The 24,968-nt window shown below is 41.4% G+C and overlaps 1 protein-coding gene across 1 annotated transcript; it reads left to right on the top strand.

Moving 5' to 3' along the window:
- Nucleotides 1–3,903: 3,903 nt before the first annotated feature.
- On the top strand, nt 3,904–21,165 carry naglu (N-acetylglucosaminidase, alpha). Its single transcript, XM_055922588.1, has 6 exons — nt 3,904–4,429; nt 15,557–15,704; nt 15,920–16,066; nt 16,164–16,249; nt 16,419–16,675; nt 16,988–21,165. The coding sequence occupies exons 1-6, from the start codon at nt 4,020–4,022 to the stop codon at nt 18,193–18,195; spliced, it is 2,256 nt and encodes a 751-aa protein (XP_055778563.1). The 5' UTR covers nt 3,904–4,019; the 3' UTR covers nt 18,196–21,165.
- The last annotated feature ends 3,803 nt before the right edge of the window (nt 21,166–24,968 follow it).

The following is a 24,968-nucleotide window of genomic DNA, read 5'->3' as shown; positions in this document are numbered from 1 at the left end:
CATTAACTCAAAATGTGATCAGTTGATTCCACTGTCACTCCAAAATGTTGTCCTAGTACAGTTCTTCTTCTGTGGAAGGTCTAAATCCTTCCCAATAATCTCGTCTCCCTAAGGAAACGAAATACATAATTAAATACTACATCCCCTGAAAATTTCCCCAGCAGTCCACCCTCTCATTACTCCTTAAATCTAACAACAATCGCTCCCTTTCCCTCACATATTTATGGCACTGAAATAAAACATGTTCCACTGTTTCCATCTCCTCCTGACAATGATGACACCTCTGTCGGATGTTTCCCCACCAATTTCACTGTACTATTGAGTCTTGTGTGTCTCAGTCTCCGGGCTACATTCCTTCCTTCTCTCTCGGCCTGAGGGCCTCCCTGCCCCCACCTTTTCCTGGATCTTATACAGGTGTCTTCCCTTTCTCTCCCTGTTCCACAACTCTTGACACTTGTTATCAAACACTGTTCTTATTAACCCCTTGGCTTTACTGGTTGATTGCAATCATGGTCTTGAATTAGACTGCTGGAGTACAAAGTGCTGGAGTACAGAGCCAAAACAACAACAAAAATGTCACTGTCCCAACAATTACCGAGGGCACTCTATGAATGCCACCAGGAGAAAGACAGAACCAACAAAAGCCAAACAGAAATATGCTGCTGAAATGAACAAGGAGGCAGTAAATTCAGACTGATCACTGTAATTTATACCATACACTTTGAATTTAAATAATGTTGAAGTACTAACTAACAATATGGTCCTCAATAAAATTGAAGGGACTTAAAACACTGTATAAGTTTTACTTGTGTATTTTGAAAATAAACTAAAATCTAAAATAAAGATGTCAATTTGTTGGTCTACATGCCATTTTAATAACAATGCAGCTATTGGAGTAAACCTATTTTGGGTAAAGACCAGTGTTGTGTTCCAGACCACCTAAAGCGAGACCAATTCAAGACCAAGAGCGGAAGGGGGGGGGGGGGGTAAGACCGAGTCAAGATCAAGACTGGGAAGGGGACAAGCGGTCAGAAAACGAGTCAAGACCGAGACCAGAAAAAAATTACAGGACTGAAATGATACAATGACTATGATGTTAAAGTGCCGACTGTCAGCTTTAATTTGAGGGTATTTTCATCCATATCGGGTGAACCGTTTAGACATTACAGCACTTTGTGTACATAGTCCCCCCATTTTAGGGGACCAAAAGTATTGGAACAAATTCACTTATGTGTATTAAAGTAGTCAAATGTAGTATTTGGTCCCATATTCATAGCATGCAATGATTACATACACTTTGTGACGCTACAAACTTGTTGGATGCATTTGCTGTTTGTTTTAGCTGTTTCAGATTATTTTGTGGCCAATAGAAATTAATAGTAAATAATGTATTGTGTCATTTTGGAGTCACTTTTATTGTAAATGAGAATATAATATTTTTTTCTAAACACTTCTACATTAATGTGGATGCTACCATGATTACAGATAGTCCTGAATGAATCGTGAATAATGAGTGAGAAAGTTACAGGCCCACAGATATCATACCTATATCATATTATATTTGTGCGTCTAACTTTCTCACTCATCATTATTCACTATCCGTAATCATGGCAGCATCCACATTAACGTATAAGTGTTTAGAAACATATTCTATTGTTAATTACAATAAAAGTAACTCCAAAATGACACAATATATTATACAGGCAAACATATTGACAAAAGTCACCTTGTCCTAGAGAGGTTTACACGGTTATCAACACGTCATTCCAGGGTAAGCTTACACGAAACACAGCTCTTATTTTAATTGTTTCTAAATTCCCCTATGGGAAAAAATGAATGATGGAAAAAACGATTGGAACCATTTCCTTGTTTGACTGCTAGGTTTTATGGGTATTATGACTCAGACTGCCAGCAGCATACCACCCTGCATCCCACTGCTAGCTTGTTTCTGAAGCTAAGCAGGGTTGGTCCTGGATGGGAGACCAGATGCTGCTAGAACTGGTGTTGGAGGCCCAGTAGGAGGCACCCTTTAATCTGATCTAAAAAAAATATCCCACTGCCCCAGGGCAATTGCCCTGTGTAGGATGCTGTCTTTCAGATGGGATGTTAAATGGGTGTCCTGACTCTCTGTGGACACTAAAGCTCCCATGGCACTTATTGTAAGTGGTGTCCTGGCTAAATTCCCCAGGTTGTTGCTGTAAATGAGAATGTGTTCTCAGTCAACTTACCTGGTAAAATAGGGGTTAAATAAAAATACTGTGGTGTGCTTCCCTGAACCAAGAACTTATCTGATTGGTAGAGTAGGCAGGCCTTATGACTTTGTGGCTGTGGTAACTTAAGATGACCGGTTAGCATACATATGGCTAATGTGTGCCAGGTTATCTGATGGGACCAGCTACAATGTACCGTTCTATCAAGCGCAAGTAAATCAACTATTTTAATTAGCTGATGCACATTTTGAGACCTGAGAAACTTAAATCTGTTTCTAGTGTTCGCAAGTATGGCCCCAATTGGTTTTGGTTAAAACATGTTCAAATGTTTTGTTTACTTAAAAATATGCTTAATTGTGACAAATGTTTTCTGCAATGAGATCAACCTGTGACTGAAATCATTCAAGCCTTTGTTGTGCAGTTAGTGATCTACTGTAAAAAGGGCTAGCTGGAGCTCGTCTGAACGGTCGGTTGTGAATGCCCTCACCCGTTAGTGCTTAATGCTGACATGTTTTGGTTCTGCCTACTATAGTGCTGTCCGGTCATATTCATGATGTTGAGGCCTATCACTGTACTCTTGATGGTCACCACCACACACATGAGCGCTGACAGAGCTTTTCCATTTGAAGATGTTCATATATTTGTGGTTCTGAAAAAGGGAGAGACAATGCAATCATCAGGAACAATTTACAAGATACTAAGAGATACATATATGCAACTGCTTTGCTTTATCTTGGCCAGGTCGCAATTGTAAATGAGAACGTGTTCTCAATTTGCCTACCTGGTTAAATAAAGGTGAAATAAATAAATCAAAAATCAAAAATAGACATGCAAAACTATAAATATATATCAGGATGTGTAAGCATATGCCCTGATAACAGCATATCAACAAATGCAATCCATTTACAGGCTAACACAGGGATATTCACACATAAGCAATTTAAACAGAGAGGGAGAGAGAACTAAGACTAGGGCTATTGATTTATGGCCCTCTCTGGCCTGGCTACAGCTCTTATGAGACCTTTAGTAAATGCGCATGTGCAGGGGCACGAGAGCGGCTACACATCACAGAAGTAGCACGTAAACAATATCACTATTGCTATATCCCTTAACAATGAGTATGCTAGTTGCACTCAATAAATACTCTTGTAGCAATGACTAAACAATACTAAATGGACGAGGTAGCATGCATGGGGTAAATACACCCAGACAGTGAACACGCATTAAAATTAAGTGTCGGGGCGGGCCCTGGAGTGCGTAAACGTCCTGATTGGTTGGAAGGGGCTGGTGAACGCGAATCATATTGAGAGGACCGTTTTTTATGTCCTCTCAATATGATTCGCGTTGTTATATATATATATATATATATATATATATATATATATATATATATATATATATATATATATATATATATATATATATATATATATATATATATATTTTTTTTAAATATTTTTTTTACATATAGGCCTACTGTAGGTCCAGCCTTAAACGCAAATAACATAATTTGTGACGTTTTGCTGAGGAATTGTCCTGTGCCTTTCTATACCCAAATACATCTAATCTAAAATAAAACTGCCACAGACTTTATCAGGTGACTATTTTTTCCCATGATTTTCCCATTTACTTACCAACCTCTCGACTGTGATTGGTTTAATACTTTGATTGACTCCAAAAAAAATCACACTCTGATTGGCACAGAGCATTTCTCAAAACGAAAACTTCCTGTTGCCTGAAAATTGACCAAACTCGTATTTTATAACACGGACGCATACGGCTCTTTCGCTTAAGTTGACTTTGTTCAAAATGAGATTTAAATGTATTTATAGCATTGTTTTACTCGCAGTAGTCTCAAATTTATCAGCACATTGTGAGTTTCAGACTCTCGCACATTTAAAACCGCAAGCCAACGACAAGACTCAGGGAAGAGCTGTAGTGGAACTTCTGAGACGTCTACTTGGAAACAGATCTCGTGAGTTCATAGTGTCCGTCAACAGAACTTTATCCAATGATAATTTGGAAGTGTGTGAGCTCCGGTCGGCGAAAAACAATAAAATCATAGCCACAGGCAGCACTGGGGTGGCAGTCGCCTCTGGGATTTACAACTACTTAAAATACTTCTGTAATTGTCACGTATCGTGGTCAGGTAATCAACTAAACATTCCTCGCCCTTTGCCGCAACTCACAGGCGTACTGCGCATCAGCACCCAACACAGGTAAGTGAACGAAACTTTATGCGGCGATGGTACAGTCCTCACAGGATGAAATAGGGCAACCTGGCCTCATAGACTAGACGTAACATAGTAAACACGAAACACTCAAATTAGACGTACCTAGTCAGTTGTACAACTGAATGCCTTCAACTGAAATGTGTCTTCTGCATTTAACCTAACCCTTCTGAATCAGAGTATGTTATGATTGGTATGGTTACACAAGAGAAATGGTTACTAACCCAAAGGTTGCAAGTTTGAAACTCATCACAGATATGTTTTGTTAATTATTAACTACTTATTACTTTTTAGCTACTTTGCAACTACTTAGCGTGTTAGCTAACCCTTCCCCTAACCTTAACCATTTTAGGTAACCCCAGAGGTGGGACCAAGTCATTGTTTTACAAGTCACAAGTAAGTCCCAAGTCAAGACAGGCAAGTCCGAGTCAAGTCTCGAGTCCAAAATTTTGACTTTCGAGTCCTATAATGTGCTCTTCACCAAATGAAATACCATTTCATATTTTGAACAAGAGTAATAGTTAGTATATTACATTTACACAAATCATGAATGCTCTTAAAAATATCTATATATTTTTTACTTTCCAAATAAATGTTATATTTCAATGGAAATACATAGGTAGCCATGAGAAAGACCCCCCCCCCCCCAATAGTAATCGACTATCAAGGATCGCTATTGGGCGATGTAGGCTTGTACACAATCGCCCAACCTTAACACACACACACTCTGTGTGGTTACAGTAGGCTAACGTATGTCAATGGTTTTAGAAACAACAGTAACATCAGGCAGGATTTAGGCTACCAACTGCCTAGCCAGTTGTAGCTCAATATTGGGTGCAAAGATCACGTTCCTGCACTGACTGACTGTGTGGAGACTCATTGATTTAATGTTATGTTAGCCTACATGATACACTAGTACAGTAATAAAATGTATAGCTGTTGGCTATATTAGCCACGACTTACCGTTCTTTGTGCAGCTTCAAATGTCGAACAAAGCTGGAAATTGTTGCGCCTCCATCTGTAATTTTCTTCCTGCATGTTTTGCAAGTTGCAATCCGTTTTGTGTTGATTCAGCGTCGTCTTTATATCCGAAAATAATAATTTTGGGTATCATCTTTACAAGGGCTCCATCTGAATTCACCGCCGATGTTCCTCTGCACTGCCACGCACAACTTTTTCTCACAACTTTTTCTCAGCAGGGACAATTTGATTGGCTGCTGTCCTATTCAAACTGTAATCCATTAAATGAAGATTTGATGCGCTGCACACTTTTTAATAGCATAATTTTAAATATTTGGGCTTGGGGAGGGTATCAAGTCAGGTCGAGTCATAAGGCTCAAGTCCAAGTCAAGTCACGAGTCATTGGTTTTCAAGTCAGTCGAGTTGCAAGTCATCATATTTGGGACTCGAGTCCACACCTCTGGCTAACACTAACCACAACCTTAATGCTTTAACCTAACTCCTAAACATAACCCTAACCCCTAACTAACGTTAGCCAGCTAGCTGATGTTATCCACCTAGCTAGAATTCGTATCATTTCATACGTTTGTTTCAACATATTGTACATTCTGCAAAATTATAACATATTGTATGTTTAGAAAATTCGCAACTAATAATATGAATTGTAAACCGCGACATCATATGAAATTGGTGATGGACATCCACAAATGATTACATACCATACATACGAAATGGAGTGTCTGGGATTTACGTACAGAATAATGTGAAATGCTTTGAGACCAGGTTGCAGCGGGATGTAACAATGTATGCAGAACTCAATGGCAAATTGTGCATTATCAATCTAATTTGCATCTTACAAAAATGTTTTGACTTTAACAAAATCTAATATCTCAAATAGGGCCTGTCTTTTATTGACTGGTTGGTATTGTCAATTTATGTTTAGAAGCTTGAAAAAGCTGCTCAGTTATGGAAATCTAGTACTACCACAAATATGAGAATGCTATGCAGGGCATACATACAGCCTTTAGAGCCATTGGCTTGTTATGGTCTCCTAGTGGGATCCTTTAGGAGCAATGAGCAAGTTACTTCATTCATAGACGCTAACTATCTTTAGTGCTTATTGATGAAGATATCTTCTTCCCGGGGGACTTTTGTTAAGAGCCCAGACGCTCAGTCCGAAGGTGAACACACATTGCTTGCGGTACAGTTTTTGGAAAGATAAGGAACCGCAAAGTATAGTAAATGTAAAATTAACAGTGTAATGTTTGGATTCAGTCTTGTCAGGTGAACTGTTGTCCTCACCTTTTTAGTTTAATGTTCCATAATCTCCAAACTATTCCCTTTTCATTGCTACCTGGTTATGCATATGTTTCCCAGATTTCTTCTGTTAGAAACATTTCAATTTTGCCATAGGCCGATTCTCACGAATGCAAGAGGTTTTAAGAGTACATTCTTGTGCCATTGGCTTGGGAGACCCGAGTTCGAGTCCCGCACGAAGCATTGCAATGTAGCCATTCGCTACATTGGAGTCAGAAGTGGGATATGGCTGCCATGAGGCCATCAGAAAAGCACGTACATGAGTGACTTGCTATTGTTAAGCATGGGGACACGCTCCTCCTGTATGTAGAGCAGTGGTGTGTATTCATTCATGGCTGCCAAGGGAAGCCAGGTATCTCCCCAAAAATTGACAATGAATAAAATAATTTGTCTTTAGTCTGTTTCCTAATTTTCCTTCAATTTGCAAGAGGCTGAATGTACAGTATCTCACTAGAGAAAGCATCTGAGATACTCTGTCTCAGTATTGTTCGGTCGATAGGCTGTTGGTTGACTAAGATCTTTTTTTAGTCAAGCAGTCTAAAATATATAGATTTTATGATATGAGACACCTGTCTGATTCACGCCTGTCTCAGTGGACTAATCGATTGTGGAGGCCACGGGGATGGCACACAAGTATCACATTTTCGCTAAATCCCATAATTTCTAATGTACAATGTTTGTTTTTGTTACGGTAATTTCTGTTAATGCATTCAATATATTATTATTGTTATTAGTCTTTTACCGTTCTCATTGTCGAAGTGGACAAGTTGTTTGTGGACCGCACAACCTAAGCTACACTTGTGAGGAACAAGTTTTGGTTTATTTCATTCCATTTAGGAGTCGATTTATTAATTATTGTTTGTTTGTAGCGCTCCTGTCAATGTTGAGTAAGGACGCGCACCTGATTATACATTAAAGTCGGCCTGGGCTACCTGGCCTGCGTGCAAATGTAGACCTACAGAAGTGCCCATTTGGGATTCTGATAGAATTTCTGATTGTCTTAACTCACCACCGCTGTGGAACTAATTATTAATTTTTTATTCACCTCAAACAGCAAGTAAACAAAGTCTGTTTTTACATCCATTGTGAATGACAATAGTTCCTCAACGTAGCCTATTTAAAAAATATTTGCAGCTCTCCTTCGATAACCACTCGGCATGAAAGGGGGGAAAAATGTAATTCTCTGCTCCAGTGGAAAGGTCGTAAAATAGGCCTAACTGATTACTTCTTATTAGGGATGCACAATATATCGGTGAACATATTGGAATCAGATGATATTAGCTAAAAATACCAACACCGGTATCGGCCCGATGTCTATTAACGCCGACGTGCAAAACTGATGTCAAAGTTGACGTGCATACCTATATAATGTAGATACATGACGTAATGACATCACGTAAAATGTTATGCAGCACAGCATTCCTAACCTAGCCCACAATATCTGCTGTGTGGATCGAGCAGTCAACAAGTCGAGCAGTCATTTGAAAGAGTAAGAATTTCAGCGAGACACCTCAAAGGCGAAATCCATTAACGCCAAGATAATGGCATTCATTGCCCTTGACAATCAACCGTTCTCTGTTGTGATGTTGGCTTTCACCGACTGTTCGAGCACCGGTACACATGTTGCTCTACCGGAGTTACACAGTAATAGCTTCACGACATACTATGGAACGCCGTTTTGGGGCTTTGCGTGTCAAAAAAGATGCATGTCAAATAACACTATTTGACGAGTCAAATAACAGTTCTATTATTGAATGTTGTGTGTTCTGAATGTGCACTTGCAAGCCAAGCGCCACCACTACTATCAGTAGCGCTGTCAAAGCTGTACAAAAAAGTCTGCAAACACAGGCCACGAACGATATGTTTACAATACCGTGTTGGTAATAAAGCATTATTTGTTTGACCGCAACTTCTGGGGTAGCTAGCTTTAGCTTGGTACCTAGCTAGCACCAATACAACCAGCCTGAAAACAATGACCAGTAGAAATTGCAGCCATTTTCATTATTCTTAGCAATGTTTTAGGAATCCTTGTGAGTAAGTATTAGCTAGGTAGCCACTTGTTTTCACCGATTGAAGTTCAGTTCATGGAAATAAATAGCTAGCCAGCTACTTAACCCTGTTTCCCAAAGCTAACTTTATAAGCAGCCAGCTAGCTTCATCTGGCTAGTGAGGCTTGACTGGGTTATGTGTTGTGAAGCTAGCCACAATAAGGATTAGCCACAATAGTGGAATTTGCTGTTTGCCTTCAAAAAATAAGTACCTCTTTGAAAGTGATGCAGAAGGTCACTGGTGGAATTGTAACCAATTGTGGCTCAATTCAGTTGTTTCAGAGTCCCGCAATAAGAGCTATGACGCCAATGTTCTCTGGGTGTCACTGAGTAGGTTGATACCCCATGTCATTGATCCACAATCCATAGGTAAGGCTGTCCAGTTAAATAAGTATGCCCCCAATGCAATTCTAAAGTATAATACAACTTGTGATTAAACAACCTCGTTTAGCGTGTTCTATTAAATTATGGCATAATTCTACTATTTGTATTCATTTGCAGCACTGTCAATGACATACTTTTATTTTGAAGGCTAACCGCAAATTCCACTATTGTGGCTAATCCTTATTGTGGCAAGCTTCACAGATGGGTCTAACCACCATTAATCAAATAAGAACGGTCTTATAAATTAGGGTTATTTTAGATAATGACACCTAGCTATATAGTTAGCTAGCTAACTATATAGCTACTGAAACAGATTGTCATTTTGCTATGTTTCGGGGGAAGAACATTGTTTGCATCCATGAGCTAGCTAGCTTTTTTGTTCGACAACTTTACCAGCGTCATAGCATACGTATTGATGAATCGTTGTGACATTGAAATATGAGTGATGGTGTAATCAATGTGTAATAACTACATAAAAAATGAATGAACGCGTTAAATTATGTGATGTGCAGTCATATTCAGGTCCTGATTGGTCAAAAACAAATAACACTATTTGACACGCAAAGACCCAAACTGAGTGCCATAGAGAGAAAGCCTGGTTGAGAATGAAACGACTGAACAAATGAACCACGAAACAGCACAGCAAGTAAGTGAAAGAAATAGGTTTTGATTGTTTTACTGGTAATGGGGACATACGTAAATGCCAAAAAAATGACTTTTTGGTCAGTGTTGTGCGTGTAACCTTTAGTTAACTAGGCAAGTCAGTTAAGAACAAATTCTTCTTTACAATGACTGCCTACCCCGGCCAAACCCGGACAATGCCGGGCCAATTGTGCGCTGCCCTATGGGACTCCCAATCACGGCCGGATGTGATACAGCCTGGATTCGAACCAGGGACTGTAGTGATGTCTCTTGCACTGAGATGCAGTGCCTTAGAACGCTGCATCCGTGTGTGTGTTAACTATATAACTGCACTAGAATGCTTAAAAGGCCACTAAAATGTTAAATATCGGTTATCGTTTATTTGGAAAGGAAAATATATATCGTATCGGCCAAAATGTAATATCGGTGCATCACTACTTCTTATTCCTTGCGCACATGTCCTACAGCTATGCCTGTCCGCAGGAAACTCTTGAGGGCCCAGAATATTTTATACAATGTTGCAAGTTTGCTAGATCAAGCTTCAGGCCTGACCAACATAAGAGTAGCCAATGTGATGTATAGGATATTTACATTTCATCAGGATATTTTCTACCTGCGGGCTGTAAGTTTTTATGTGTTGGCTCTATGTAGGCTATTTTTACATCGTTGGCAATGGCAATATAAGTTACTTTTAGAATTTTGATTAACCACATGATGATTTTGAGATACATAGACTTTATTATAAATTAAACTGTTCTACAAAAATGTGCCTATAAAAATCATAACTGGCACACAGATTGGTAGAAATGGTAAGATAAATTGGCACTCCAAATGGAAAAGGTGGCCGACCCTTGGTGTAGCCTATTTGGAACGTAACAGCAGTGGCATAACAGCAGAATCTGCAAAGGCCAGTAGTAGCGGGAGGAAGAGATTTGGTAACCGTTTTTTTTTTTTTTTTTTTACATTTTTTGTTAGTCTATCTTGATCTCTGGCTCCCTCCAGTCATTTGTGTCTTAATTATTTAATCAGTGTGCTTAAAGAATCAGAGAAGTTCAGTAGCCTACATATAGTTTATTTTATTAAAACACGTAGGGTGTGTCTATATAGGGAAAAATAAATAAAAAACAGACAGAGAAATCCGTACCATGGACAGATGTATCATATGTAGCTTACGTTGATTGGACTAAATAGTTTCTGGTATCTTAGTTGTGACTGTATTATACTAAGCATAGATGATTTGATGATGTTGAAATGGTGTTGGAATAGTGGAGGCAGCTCCTGTTTTCTTTGCGATTTTGCAACTCTGTGGTTCTAAATCAAAAGTTGTTTAGTAGTCCGAAAATGTCTCAAACATTAACTTGCTTGACCAGTCTGTCATGTAACTGTTTGTTTGTGGACTTCACCGGACAGATGTTGCTCTCCGATTTTGTGATGAAACAAAGTGTGGTTTTGTGGTTGAATTTATTCTGCCACTTTGTCTTCTTACTGTCTCGGCCGTAGGCCTATATATCATGGTGGCAAGGGATATGAACTAACAGGTTAAAGAGCAAACCATGTAATTATCACAACACTTTTTCCCTGGCTTGGCTTCCTCGTTGATTTTACTCATGCTCCGCTACAGACGGGGAGGATAGTGTAACGACCCCTGCCTACAGTGCCTTGCAAAAGTATTCATCCCCTTGGCATTTTTCCTATTGTTTTTCCTATTTTGTTGCATTACAACCTGTAATTTAAATTGATTTTTTTATTTGGATTTCATGTAATGGACATACACAAAATAGTCCAAATTGGTGAAGTGAAATGAAAACAATAACTTGTTTAAAAACATTCTAAAACACGGAAAAGTGGTGCATGCATATGTATTTGCTATGAAGCCCCTAACTAAGATCTGGTGCAACCAATTACCTTCAAAAGATTGCACACAGGTGGACTTTAAGTGTCACATGAGCTCAGTGTATATATACACCTGTTCTGAAATGCCCCAGTCTGCAACACCACTAAGCAAGGGGCACCATGAAGACCAAAGAGCTTTCCAAACAGGTCAGGGATGAAGTTGTGGAGCAGTACTGACCTGCCAAGAGAGGGCCACCCACCAAAGCCCACAGACCAGGCAAGGAGGACATTAATCAGAGAGTCAACAAAGAGACCCCTGAAGGAGCTGCAAAGCTCCACAGTGGAGATTGGAATATCTGTCCATAGGACCACTTATTAAATATTTTACCTTTTTATTTAACTAGGCAAGTCAGTTAAGAACAAATTCTTATTTACAATGACGGTCTAGGAACAGTGGGTTAACTGCCTTGTTCAGGGGCAGAATGACAGATTTTTTATCTTGTCAGCTCGGGGATTCGATCTAGCAACCTTTCGATTACTGTCCCAACGCTCTAACCACTAGGCTACCTGCCGCCACATCCACTTTAAGCCGTACACTCCACAGAGCTGGGCTTTACAGAAGAGTGGCCAGAAAAAAGCCATTGCTTCAAGAAAAAAAATAAGCAAACGCGTTTGGTGTTTGCCAAAAGGCATATGGGAGACTCCCCAAACATATGGAAGAAGGTACTCTGGTCAGATGAGACTAAAATTGAGCTTTTTGGCCATCAAGGAAAACGCTATGTCTGGCGCAAACCCAACACCTCCCATCACCCTGAGAACACCATCCCCACAGTGAAGCATGGTGGTGGCAGAATCAGGGACTGGGAAACGGGTCAGAATTGAAGGAATGAGGGATGGCTCTAAATACAGAGAAATTCTTGTGGGAAACCTGTTTCAGACTTACAGAGATTTGAGACTGGGATAGAGGTTCACCTTCCAGCAGGACAATAACCCTAAGCATACTGCTAAAGCAACACTCGAGTGGTTTAAGGGGAAACATTTTAAATGTCGTGGAATGGCCTAGTCTAAGCCCAGAGCTCAATCCAATTGAGAATCTGTGGTATGACTAAATATTGCTGTACACCAGCGGAACCCATCCAACTTGAAGGAGCTGGAGCAGTTTTGCCTTGAAGAATGGGCAAAAATCCCAGTGGCTAGATGTGCCAAGCTTATAGAGACATACACCAAGAGATTGCAGTTGTAATTGCTGCAAAAGGTGGCTCTACAAAGTATTGACTTTGGGGGGGTGAATAGTTATGCACTATCAAGTTTTCTGTTTTTTTATCTCGTTTATTTCACAGTAGAAAATATTTTGCATCTTCAAAGTGGTAGGCATGTTATGTAAATCAAATGATACAAACCCCTCAAAAAATACATTTTAATTCCAGGTTGTATGGCAACAAAATAGGAAAAATGCCAAGTGGTGTGAATACTTTCGCAAGCCACTGTATGTAGTCTTGTCACGATCAATGCTCGTTCATTAAATCGGCAGACAATAGCGGTGAATGTGGAAAGAAAAATATTGCACATTTATATTTGACCCTGCGTGTGAAATATGTGCGTAGTCTCTCTCGGAGTGTCAGCATTTGCATATGACCAGTTCAGTGTTCTGGGCTCTCTTTCGCTGCTTTATGGTACAGTGAAAATTGGGGTGAGGGGGGGGGGGGGGAAGAACAGAGCATTGTTACAATTGAGTTTTCCTTGTTTACCGTGAGGGCTGTAGACATTTGTGCTGTGGCTGGGCCCTTTTAAAGCGAAAATCAGTGGGACGTGAAGAATGGAGTGTTGTTACAATCGAGTTTAATTTGTTTATCGTGAGGGCTGTGGACATTTGTGCCCTTCAATTATCCATAGTGCATTAGTCGCACATCAGCTAACCCCAGCAATGTCATCATGTTAACAGTGGTTGGATTGTAAAGCGCATGGAAAGCATGGGGCCGTTCTTCCCATGACAGGACGTTAACGGTGAAGTGTAAGTCAATTATGATTTGGCTGAAATCAGATGTTGAGCTCGAGCTTGTTCCCGGCTGAAAGCTTTCATCCAATGGATCTACAGGATCTGTATGACAAACGCTGGTGTCAAGGTCAGCAGCAGGATTAGTCTGTAGAACATACACTAGTTAGTGATTAGCCAACATTTTACTACTTTGTCCCCATCAATACGCACTCAAAGTACTATATCCACCCACCTACCCCACTCGTGTCAATAGATCATGCATACTAACCTTCACACACACTACCCACACTGAACAAGCACCAGTCAGTCACCCTCACCATCTCCTCCTTACTAATCTTCTCCAATTTAGACTTCAAGCTTTGCATAAACAATCGACTAAGCAGCTACAAGACAGAGAACTACAGTAGACGTTGTAGCCTACTTATAACACACCATCTATTACCACAAGACACACACCATGTTTATGCCTTGCTCCAGTACACAGTGCATTCGGAAAGTATTCAGACCCCTTCACTTTTTCCACATTTTATTACGTTACAGCTTTATTCTAAAATTAATTAAATCGTTTTTTCCTCATCAATCTACACATAGTACCCAATACTGACAAAGCAAAAGCAGATTTTTTTTTAAATTTTAAAAATTAAATACATAAGTATTCAGACCCTTTACTCAGTATTTTGATGGAGCACCTTTGGCAGCGATTACAGCCTTGAGTCTTCTTGGGTATGACACTACAAGCTTGGCACACCTGTATTTGGGGAGTTTCTCCCATTTCTTCTCTGAATATCCTCTCAAGCTCGGTCAGGTTGGATGGGGAGCGTTGCTACACAGCTATTTTCAGGTCTCTCCAGAGATGTTCAAGTCCGGGCTGACTGGGTCACTCAAGGACATTGAGACTTGTCCCGAAGCCACTCCTGCATTGTCTTGGCTGTGTGCTTAGGGTCATTGTCCTGTAGGAAGGTGAACCTTTGCCCCAGTCGGAGGTCCTGAGCGCTCTGGAGCAGGTTTTCATCAAGGATCTCTCTGTACTTTGCTCCGTTAATCTTTCCCTCGATCCTGACTAGTCTCCCAGTTCCTGCCGCTGAAAAACATCCCCACAGCATGATGCTGCCACCATGCTTCACCGTAAGGATGGTGCCAGGTTTCCTCCAGACGTGACGCTTGGCATTCAGGCCAAAGAGTTCAATCTTGGTTTCATCAAACCAGAGAATCTTGTCAGTCCTTTAGGTGCCTTTTGGCAAATTCCAAGCCGGCTGTCATGTGCCTTTTACTGAGGAGTGGCTTCCGTCTGGCCACTACCATAAAGGCCTGATTGGTGGAGTGCTGCAGAGATGGTTTTCCTCATGGAAGGTTCTCCCATCTCCACAGAGGAGCTCTGTCAGTGACCATCGGGTTCTTGATCCCTGACCGAGGCCCTTCTCCCTCGATTGCTCAGTTTGGCCGGGCAGCCAGCTCTAGGAAGAGTCTTGCTGGTTCCAAACTTCTTCCATTTAAGAAAGATGGAGGCCACTGTGTTCTTGGGGACCTTCAATGCTGCAGAAATGTTTTTGTAATCATGTCTAATCAATTGAATTTACTACAAGTGGACTCCAAGTTGTAGAAGAAACATCTCAAGGATGATCAATGGAAAAAGGATGCACCTGAGCTCAATTCAAAAATAGCCTTCAGTATCTGGTGTGGCCACCATCTCCTCATGGACTGCACCAGATTTGCAAGTTCTTTCTGTGAGATGTTACCCCACCCTTCCACCAAGGCACCTGCAAGTTCCCTGACATTTCTGGGGAGAATGGCCCTAGCCCTCACCCTCCGATCCAACAGGTCCCAAATGTGCTCAATGGGATTGAGGACACGTTGTGTCCAGTGTAGCAACTAAACACCGATGTTTTCCCGACGTCCCAGTGTAGCTCCCTGGTAATGCCTTTCTTTTGTTTCTAGATTCAGGTACTATCAGAACGTATGCACTCAGAGCTACTCCACAGTGTGGTGGGACTGGCCACGATGGCAGAGAGAGATCGACTGGATGGCACTGAATGGCATCAATCTGCCTTTGGCATTTACTGGACAAGAGGCCTTGTGGCAAGAGGTAACGAGATCCCATAGTGTGTGTGTGTATATGCTGAGGTGAAGCAAACTGGAATGCATATTACAACTAATTTCCTACTAATAGGTGAGGGTAATGCCAGATAAAAGTGCAAAGTAATTTTTTGCTAACTTTTTCCTATTTAAACACACATGTTGTCTTAAAACCGTATTGTATTTTAGAACAACTCTGACATCTAGCTGTTTTTGATGGATTAGGTGTACCTTTCACTGGGGCTGAACCAGACTGAAATTGACCACTTCTTCACTGGCCCCGCCTTCCTAGCCTGGAACCGTATGGGGAACCTGTTCCAGTGGGGCGGACCCCTACCACAGTCCTGGCATGTGAAGCAGCTCTACCTTCAAGTACTAACATTTTGATTGGTCTCCATACACACATTGATTCCCCCCTGCATTTGGAATAATAATGATATACATGTTGTATATTTCTTCTGTACACCAGTTCAAGATTTTAGACCGAATGAGATCCTTTGGAATGCTGCCTGTCCTGCCGGCTTTCTCTGGGATTGTGCCTCAGGGCATAGTCAGGTATGACTGCTGATTCAAACCCGTTTCATCAATCCATGGCTTACGTTCTATTTTTTTGTTAGAATACAAAATAAATAGCCATTTGGCGGTATTTGAACCAGTTAAGATCAATGTGCTCGGCAACAATGTTTTCCTGGATTGTTCAGTCCTTGTTTGTTCCATTTCCCAGGCTCTTTCCGAAAGCCAACGTGACCAAACTGGGGCCCTGGAGCCATTTCAACTGCAGCTACTCCTGCGCATATACCCTGGACCCCCGTGACCCCCTCTTCCATTGGATCGGCTCCCTGTTCCTGTCCCAGCTGGTCAAGCAATTTGGCACAGACCACATCTACAACACAGACACCTTCAACGAGATGACGCCGACCTCCTCGGACCCCACCTACTTGTCCGCGGTCAGCCGCGCAGTCTTCGACACCATGACCTCTGGTGAGACGTGCATGCAGAGCGACGCAAAAAAACCCGCTGTCTGTAAATTAGCTGACACTAGCTTTGTTACCCTCTAATGTTGTTAAGTAGTTTTTCTTCCGGGAATTCCGGCCACAACAGTGAGCAGATATTAAAATGGCAGTATACATTGGGTCGTAATTACTGTAATTGTCCTACTTTCGTAACCCCAGGGTGCCCTTCCATAGTGCCACCTGTGGGGGGGTTGTACACAGACCCCTTGCCCATACTCCTAGCCATATCAAGAGCTCTGCCTTTCTTCTCTCTCACCCCAAAATCTTTTTTTGTCTCCAGTGGATCCCCAGGCCATTTGGCTGATGCAGGGCTGGCTCTTTGTGTTTGACACAGCATTCTGGAAGCCTGCCCAGATTCAGGCCCTTCTACACGGAGTGCCCATCGGTCGGATGATCGTGCTGGACTTGTTTGCGGAGTCCACGCCGGCTTTCTCCTTAACCAAGTCTTTCTATGGCCAGCCCTTCATATGGTGCATGCTTCACAACTTTGGCGGCAACAGTGGGCTCTTTGGCACAGTGGAGAGCATCAACTCAGGGCCGTTCGACGCGCTCGCCTTCCCCAACTCTACCCTGGTTGGGCTCGGGCTGGCGCCGGAGGGAATCGAGCAGAACCCTGTGGTGTACGAGCTGATGAGCGAGTTGGCGTGGCGCAAAGAGCCAGTCAACCTGGCGAAGTGGGTGTCACTGTATGCGGTTCGCCGCTACGGCAGCACCCACGAGAACCTGACGGCCGCCTGGAGACTGCTTTTTGGTAGCATTTACAACTGCACCGTGCCCCACTACAAGAACCACAACCACAGTCCGCTGGTGCACCGGCCCTCGCTGCACAAGACCACAGAGGTGTGGTACCAGCGGGCCGACCTGTACGAGGCCTGGAGGCTGTTGTACCAGTCGGCCTGGCCTCTCATGGCCCAAGAGACGTTCCGATACGACCTGGTGGACGTCACCCGGGAGGTTCTGCAGCTTCTCACCAACGACTACTACAGCGAGATCCGGGATGCCTTCCAGGCCCAGAAGCTTCCGGAACTCCTGACGGCGGGGGGTGTGCTGGTGTACGACCTCCTCCCCGAGCTGGAGCGCCTGCTGTCCAGCGACAGCCACTTCCTGCTGGGGACGTGGCTGGAGCAGGCACACTCCCTGGCCCTGGATGAGGCGGAGGCGCGGCTGTACGACATGAACGCCCGGAACCAGATCACCCTGTGGGGGCCCGAGGGCAACGTTCTGGACTATGCCAGCAAGGAGTGGGGTGGCCTGATGGAAGACTACTATTCCCAGCGATGGAGCCTGTTTGTCAACACCCTGGTGGAGTGCCTGGAGAGAGGCCGACCCTTCAAGCAAGATGCTTTCAACCAGGCCGTCTTCCAGGTGGAGAAGGGCTTTGTTTTCAACAAGCGGAAGTACCCCTCCAAACCACAGGGTGACACCTACGACATAGTCAGCAGAATCTTCCTCAAGTATTATCCACAGGCTTTGGAGAGACTAAAGTGAGCCTGTCTGTAATCTGCCGAAAGACTTATCTCCTTTCACAGCGAGAAGAATGTCTCCCCCCCTCAATCACTTTTATGTAGAATGTACTCAGAGGCTCAAAATACCCTTTTATTTTGTAAATAATTATATTGTGGATTGTTGAGATTACTAGAGCAGCATACAAATGTACATATTGAAGATGAAACATCCAAACATATGTTAAATGTGTAAGGAAAAAGAACAATAACAATAATGACATTAAATAGAGTTCAGCAAAATCACATATTTTGATATTTGTTTTCTTACCTTCGAAGCAGTCTATAGACAAGGAGTGACTGCAATCCACTATTCGGTTTTGTTGAACTACCACTGCCAACAAATGGTAAAATGTGCATTTTCAGAGCAAACACGAATGTAAGTCAATCACCCTTGTTTTAAATGTAATGCCCAAATGATCTCTTAAATGGATTGTGTTGCTCAATTGCTTTCCAATTACTTAGTTTAAAAATATATATATATATATATTTTTTTTAAGGCTGCTTTCAAGGTAAGGAAACTAATATTTAAATATATATTTCACTGTTAAGTAGCCTTGCTTGAGCCTTGGCATGCATTTCACTGACCACTCCCTAGGCCAAGTGCAGCTGTATTTGGCTCAATATCAAAATATTTCCGGGTAACAACTAAGTTGAGCAGTTTTACATTAACATTTTTTTTTTAAATAAACAAATAGCTTTTTAGCACAACTTTCTCAAGCAAGCATTTTGCTAGGACTGTCTGGGAGTGGAACGGGGAAGGGAACCAGAGCGGTGCACCAATCACAGTTAGGATTGTGGAAGGAAGCAGAGAGGCCTAATGGTAGGGATATGTAACTTGAAAACGAACTGTTATTTGCAGAGGTTTGGAAGTCTCTTTTATTATTGGTCTAATAACTTATTTCGCCTCGATGAGACGAGCCAGAACACGAGGCGAGCCACAACTCATACAAAACCTGCTGAATAGAATGTCCTGGGTTGTATTTTTCAACCAGCAACTACCGGGAAATAACACTCATCACATTTTGTTCACACTTTTACAGTGTTCTTTTCATCAGCCATTATACAAAAATTATACAGAACACAGGAAAATTTTGACTGCACTGGGCCTTAAACTTAATTACTATAACCGGCATAGATTAATATATGACTTAATTGCACCATTAATTAATACACTGAGTGTATAAAACATTAGGAAAACCTGCTCTTTCACATGTTCAGTCTGTCATGGAAAGAGCAGTGTTTTTAATGTTTTGTATACTAAATTTTATTATAGAGAGCAGTCCTTTCGGGGCCCAGATAATTTATTTATGAATCCCATCATTGGATGTTTCAGTAGTTGGGTTTCCCAAGGGACTCCATAGGCCAGCATTACTGACCTAAGTTATAAATAAACAAAAAAGGAATTGCCCGGTAATGTGAATGTATCTTTCGAATTTTGGAATGTTTTCAAATCATTACTGTTCATGATATCGATAAGGGTACGGATTCCACCTTTGGACTATTGGGGTGACACAAAAGGCCGTCGTCCAGATCGCAAGGCAATATTGTGGAATGTTGCCGTATGGGCATGCCGTTTTGATTCCTAGTTACATTTTTTTTTTGCGGAAGATAGAAATTGTGTGAGCAATAATGGGACCAAAGTGTAGTTTACATTGTTTAAGGGATATACAGTATCTGTGAAGACTACCTCTTCCAGGGCAATAGCAGACACCATATGTCTCTCTATACTCAGCCAGGGGGCAGAAGAATCATGTCTTAACCATTTTAGTATGTGACGAAATGCTAGTGCCTGGAAATACAATTGAAAGCTTGGCACGGATAGTCCTACGTCTTTCCTTATTTGTACCGCAATATGAATTTTATCCCAATAGACAGAAGGGGAGCCTTCTACTCCCAAATATTTTAAATGGGAACTATTGGGATTCCATACGTAGAGATGGAATCCGGACTGATTTTGATTAGATTAATTTTATAGCTTGAGCTCAATTTATCTTCATCTATGATCTTCGATGCGTTAGGGAGCAATCAGATGTGTACAAGTCTTTATAGAAGCGAGAGAATCTTGAATTAATTTGTGTTCTGATAGTAATTGCCGTGTTTCAGATTCAATAGTTGCTCATATCAGCCAGTTGATCGTTACTGCTTAGCTTTTTGGCCAGTAAACAACTGGGACGGTTACCATGGAAATAATGGTTGAGTCTTACTCTATGGACGGCAAATTCTGCTCTCTGTCTAATCAATAAGTTAAGTTCTGTCTTGACTTTGGAAAAATGGCTACCTGGTCTAAAGAGAGTATGTGGAGAACGCTCTAACACAGTTAAAGAAATCCAATTTCTAAATGTTAATTGTGATTTATTCGATCCAAATGCAGTTGCCTTATTTTTAATAAAACCTTTGGTGGCATTCCATAGAATCCAGGTGTCATAGACTGAATTTTTTTATTGGTCATTATGAATTAATATAATTGAATTTCAAATTGATCAAAGAATTCAGGATTTTGTAGTAAGAAACGTTGAAACGCCATCTTGTGGCTCTTTTAGGAGATTCTGAAGTTGGCAGTAGTAAGTGTGGTGGTCAGACATGCTCATATGTTGAATTTCTATTTTCTTAATTAAATAAAATACAGGTGTAGATAATGGTAGGAAATCGATTCGTGAGATTGATGTATGCCTGTTTGAGGAGAAAGTGTACTATTTTTCTTTAGGATTATGTGCTCGTCAGGCATCAATGAGGTTGTAATCAGAGAGTATATGCTTGAAAGCCTTGGTTGCATGTGGATTGTAGTTGGTCTTATTAGATTTCTCCCATGTCAAAAATGGCATTCATGTCTGTCCAAATAACCAGATGGAATTCAGTTAATTTTAACAATATGCTGTTCGGAGAAATAAAAAAATGTAGGATCATATGAATTGAGCGTACACGTGAATAAAGGCTATTTTCTTTCCATTATGAATATGTTTAAGGAAAGTGATTCCGCCTTCTTGGTCTTCGCCTTTATGCTCTGTGACTTACAATCTTGTTTACAATTAAACATTTGAGACATTCTAAGACATTTCATGTGGAAGCGGCTTTGCATGGCTTAACGACCTATAAAATCACTCTGGAGAAACTGAAAAGGGTCCATTTAAGAAATGTGTGCTTGCTTCAGCTGTAAAAAAAAAAAATGTAATGGTAGTGCGTTATGCTATACTGAACAAAAATATAAACACAACATGCAACAATTTAAAATACTTTATTGAGGTACAGTTCATAAGGAAATAAGTCAATTTAAATAAATTAGGGCTGACCCCAATTAGTCATTGTTTGATCGTTAGGCTGTTGGTCGCCCGAGATTTGTTTTAGTCGAGCAGTAACAAATATTTGCACCCATCTCAGTGAACTAATCCATTGCAGAGGCCTACACTAAAAGCCAATTTATGGTTGATCCAAAAATGTGGTAGGAGGGCGTGACACAATTGCTGAGCCTCCAGAGGCCAAAAACAAGCTCTGTTCCACATCGCCATGTGCCTCCCAAATTTTGTAACAATGCGGAGGGCTCTGTATAGCTCCACATTGACATGATTTGTTGCCGATCGGTGGCGGTGGTACATCCTGCATAAACACAAACTCACTTCCGTGACAACAGCTCTGCGACGCGCAAGAAGTATGAATGCCCTGACTTTTCTTTAGGCCAAATCACCATAAATGCTGCATAGCCAATTATTTTATAAAATTTGTATTTATTTAAGGCCAGACAATTGTTTCACTGTTTAATTGATTTCCCACCCCAGAAAAGTGAGGCGAGCGAGCAAAAAAAATATTTAAATTAATTAGGTGGATTTTAACTTAATATAATACATCAATAAAATCAATTTAGCAAATAAATAATGAAACATGTTCAATTTGGTTTAAATAATGCAAAAACAAAGTGTTGGGCAAGAAAGAAAAAGTGCAATATGTGCCATGTAAAAAAGCTAACGCTTAAGTTCCTTGCTCAGAACATGAGAACATATGAAAGCTGGTGGTTCCTTATAACATGAGTCTTCAATATTCCCAGGTAAGAAGTTTTAGGTTGTAGTTATTATAGGAATTATAGGACTATTTCTCTCTATACCATTTGTATTTCATATACCTTTGACTATTGGATGTTCTTATAGGCACTATAGTATTGCCAGTGTAACAGTATAGCTTCCGTCCCTCTCCTCGCCCCTACCTGGGCTCGAACCAGGAACACATCGAAAACAGCCACCCTCGAAGCATCGTTATCCATTGCTCTACAAATGCCACGGCCCTTGCTGAGCAAGGGGAACAACTACTTCAAGGTCTCAGAGCGAGTGCCGTCACCGATTGAAACGCTATTAGCGCGCACCCCGCTAACTAGCTAGCCATTTCACAACGGTTACAACAGCCTAATCTCGGGAGTTGATAGGCTTGAAGTCAGAAACAGCTCAATGCTTGAAGCACAACGAAGAGCTGCTGGCAAAACGCACATAAGTGCTGTTTGAATGAATGCTTACGAGCCTGCTGCCTACCACCGCTCAGTCAGACTGCTCTATCAAATATCAAATCATAGACTTAATTATAACATTATAACACACATAAATACGAGCCTTAGGTCATTAATATGGTCAAATCCGGAAACTATCATTTCGAGAACAAAACGATTATTCTTTCAATGAAATACGGAACCGTTCCGTATTTTATCTAACGGGTGGCATGCCTAAGTCAAAATATTGCTGTTACTTTGTACAACCTTCAATGTTATGTCATAATTATGTACAATTCTGGCAAATTAATTATGGTCTTTGTTAGGAATAAATGGTCTTCACACGGTTCGCAACGAGTCAGGTGGCCCAAACTGATGCATATACCCTGACTGCTTGCACGGAACGCAAGAGACGTGACACAATTTCCCTAGTTAAAGAAAGTCATGTTAGCAGGCAATATTAACTAAATATGCAGGTTTAAAAATATATACGTGTGTATTGATTTTAAAGAAAGGCATTGATGTTTATGGTTAGGTACACATTGGTGAAATGAGTGCTTTTTTCGCGAATGCGCTTGTAAAAATGCCGATAACCTATTGTTATGAACTTGAAATCGGCCCTAATTAATCGTCCATTCCGATTAATCGGTCGACCTCTAATTATGATTATTATTATTAATACGCAAATTAACATTAATGAACATTATTCACATAGGCTCTATAATAGAATACAATATTCTATCATATTAAAAAATGATTGAAGAAAGTTATGAATGTATTATCAGTTTATTAATCTACTTAATTGTATAGCCTAACAAATACAAGAATGATTGACAATAAATAATTGTAATCAAATTAAAATGTTGATTCATAATAATGAGTTCATTACCTGACTGCATCTCTATAGCCTAGGCGTTAACAAAATATTCATACAAATATAATTAGGCCTGTCATAAATCAAATGTATTTATAAAGCCCTGTACAGAAACCCAGTCTAAAACCCCAAACGTCAAGCAATGCAGGTGTAGAAGCACGGTGGCTAGGAAAATCTCCCTAGAAAGGCCAGAACCTAGGAAGAAACCTAGAGAGGAACCAGGCTATGAGGGTTGGCCAGTCCTCTTCTGGCTGTGCCGGGTGGAGATTATAACAGAACCTTTCCAAGATGTTCAAATGTTCATAGATGACCAGCAGGGTCAAATATTAATAATCACAGTGGTTGTCGAGGGTGCAACAGGTCAGCACCTCAGGAGTAAATGTCAGTTGGCTTTTCATAGCCGATCATTCAGAGTATCTCTACCGCTCCTGCTGTCTCTAGAGAGTTGAAAACAGCAGGTCTGGGACAGGTAGCACGTCTGGTGAACAGGTCAGGGTTCCATAGCCGCAGGCAGAACAGTTGAAACTGGAGCAGCAGCATGGCCAGGTGGACTGGAGACCGCAAGGAGTCATCAGGCCAGGTAGTCCTGATGCATGGTCCTAGGGCTCAGGTCCTACGAGAGAGAGAAAGAAAGAATTAGAGAAAGCATACTTAAATTCACACAGGACAGGATAAGACAGGAGAAATACTCCAGATATAACAGACTGACCCTAGCCCCCCGACACAAACTACTGCAGCATAAATACTTGAGGCTGAGACAGGAGGGGTCGGGAGACACTGTGGCCCCGTCTGACGATACCCCCGGACAGGGCCAAACAGGCAGGACATAACCCCACCCACTTTTCCAAAGCACAGCCCCCACACCACTAGAGGTCTTGTAGAAAGAGGGTCAATCAAGTTAGGTCTGCCAAATGTATTTTTTTCCCAACGCTATATTAATAAGTCCAGCCATAGAGTATAACCTTTAATCATGAAAACAAAAATTTTAACATGCACAATTAGAAGCATCAATCTATATAGAGCAAGCGTGACTAAATTCTAGCACAGTAACTTTGCTCACCGCATCCTCCTTCGATTGTCTCGCCTGGCTGCCACGAAAAGCCCCCACCTGCTGATCTACACGAAGTGTGTGCGTGCCACTGGCAATGTACTTTGCTGGACATGCTAGTGTAACCGATGTGAAATGGCTAGCTAGTTAGCGGGGTGTGTGCTAATAGCGTTTCAATCGGTGACGTCACTCACTCTGAGACCTTGAAGTAGTTGTTCCCCTTGTTCTGCAAGGGTCGAGGCATTTGTGGCGCGATGGGTAACGATGCTTCGAGGGTGGCTATGTGTGCAGAGGGTCCCTGGTTCGAGGAGAGGGACGGAAGCTATACTGTTACACTAGCTGTTCTCGGCGGCGCATCATCACCTCAAA

This window comes from Salvelinus fontinalis, chromosome 1 (assembly GCF_029448725.1).
Source record: "Salvelinus fontinalis isolate EN_2023a chromosome 1, ASM2944872v1, whole genome shotgun sequence".
Classification (NCBI taxonomy): Eukaryota; Metazoa; Chordata; class Actinopteri; order Salmoniformes; family Salmonidae; genus Salvelinus; species Salvelinus fontinalis.
The sequence above is the reverse complement of the archived record's forward strand: the minus strand, read 5'-3'. Positions and strand labels throughout refer to the sequence as shown.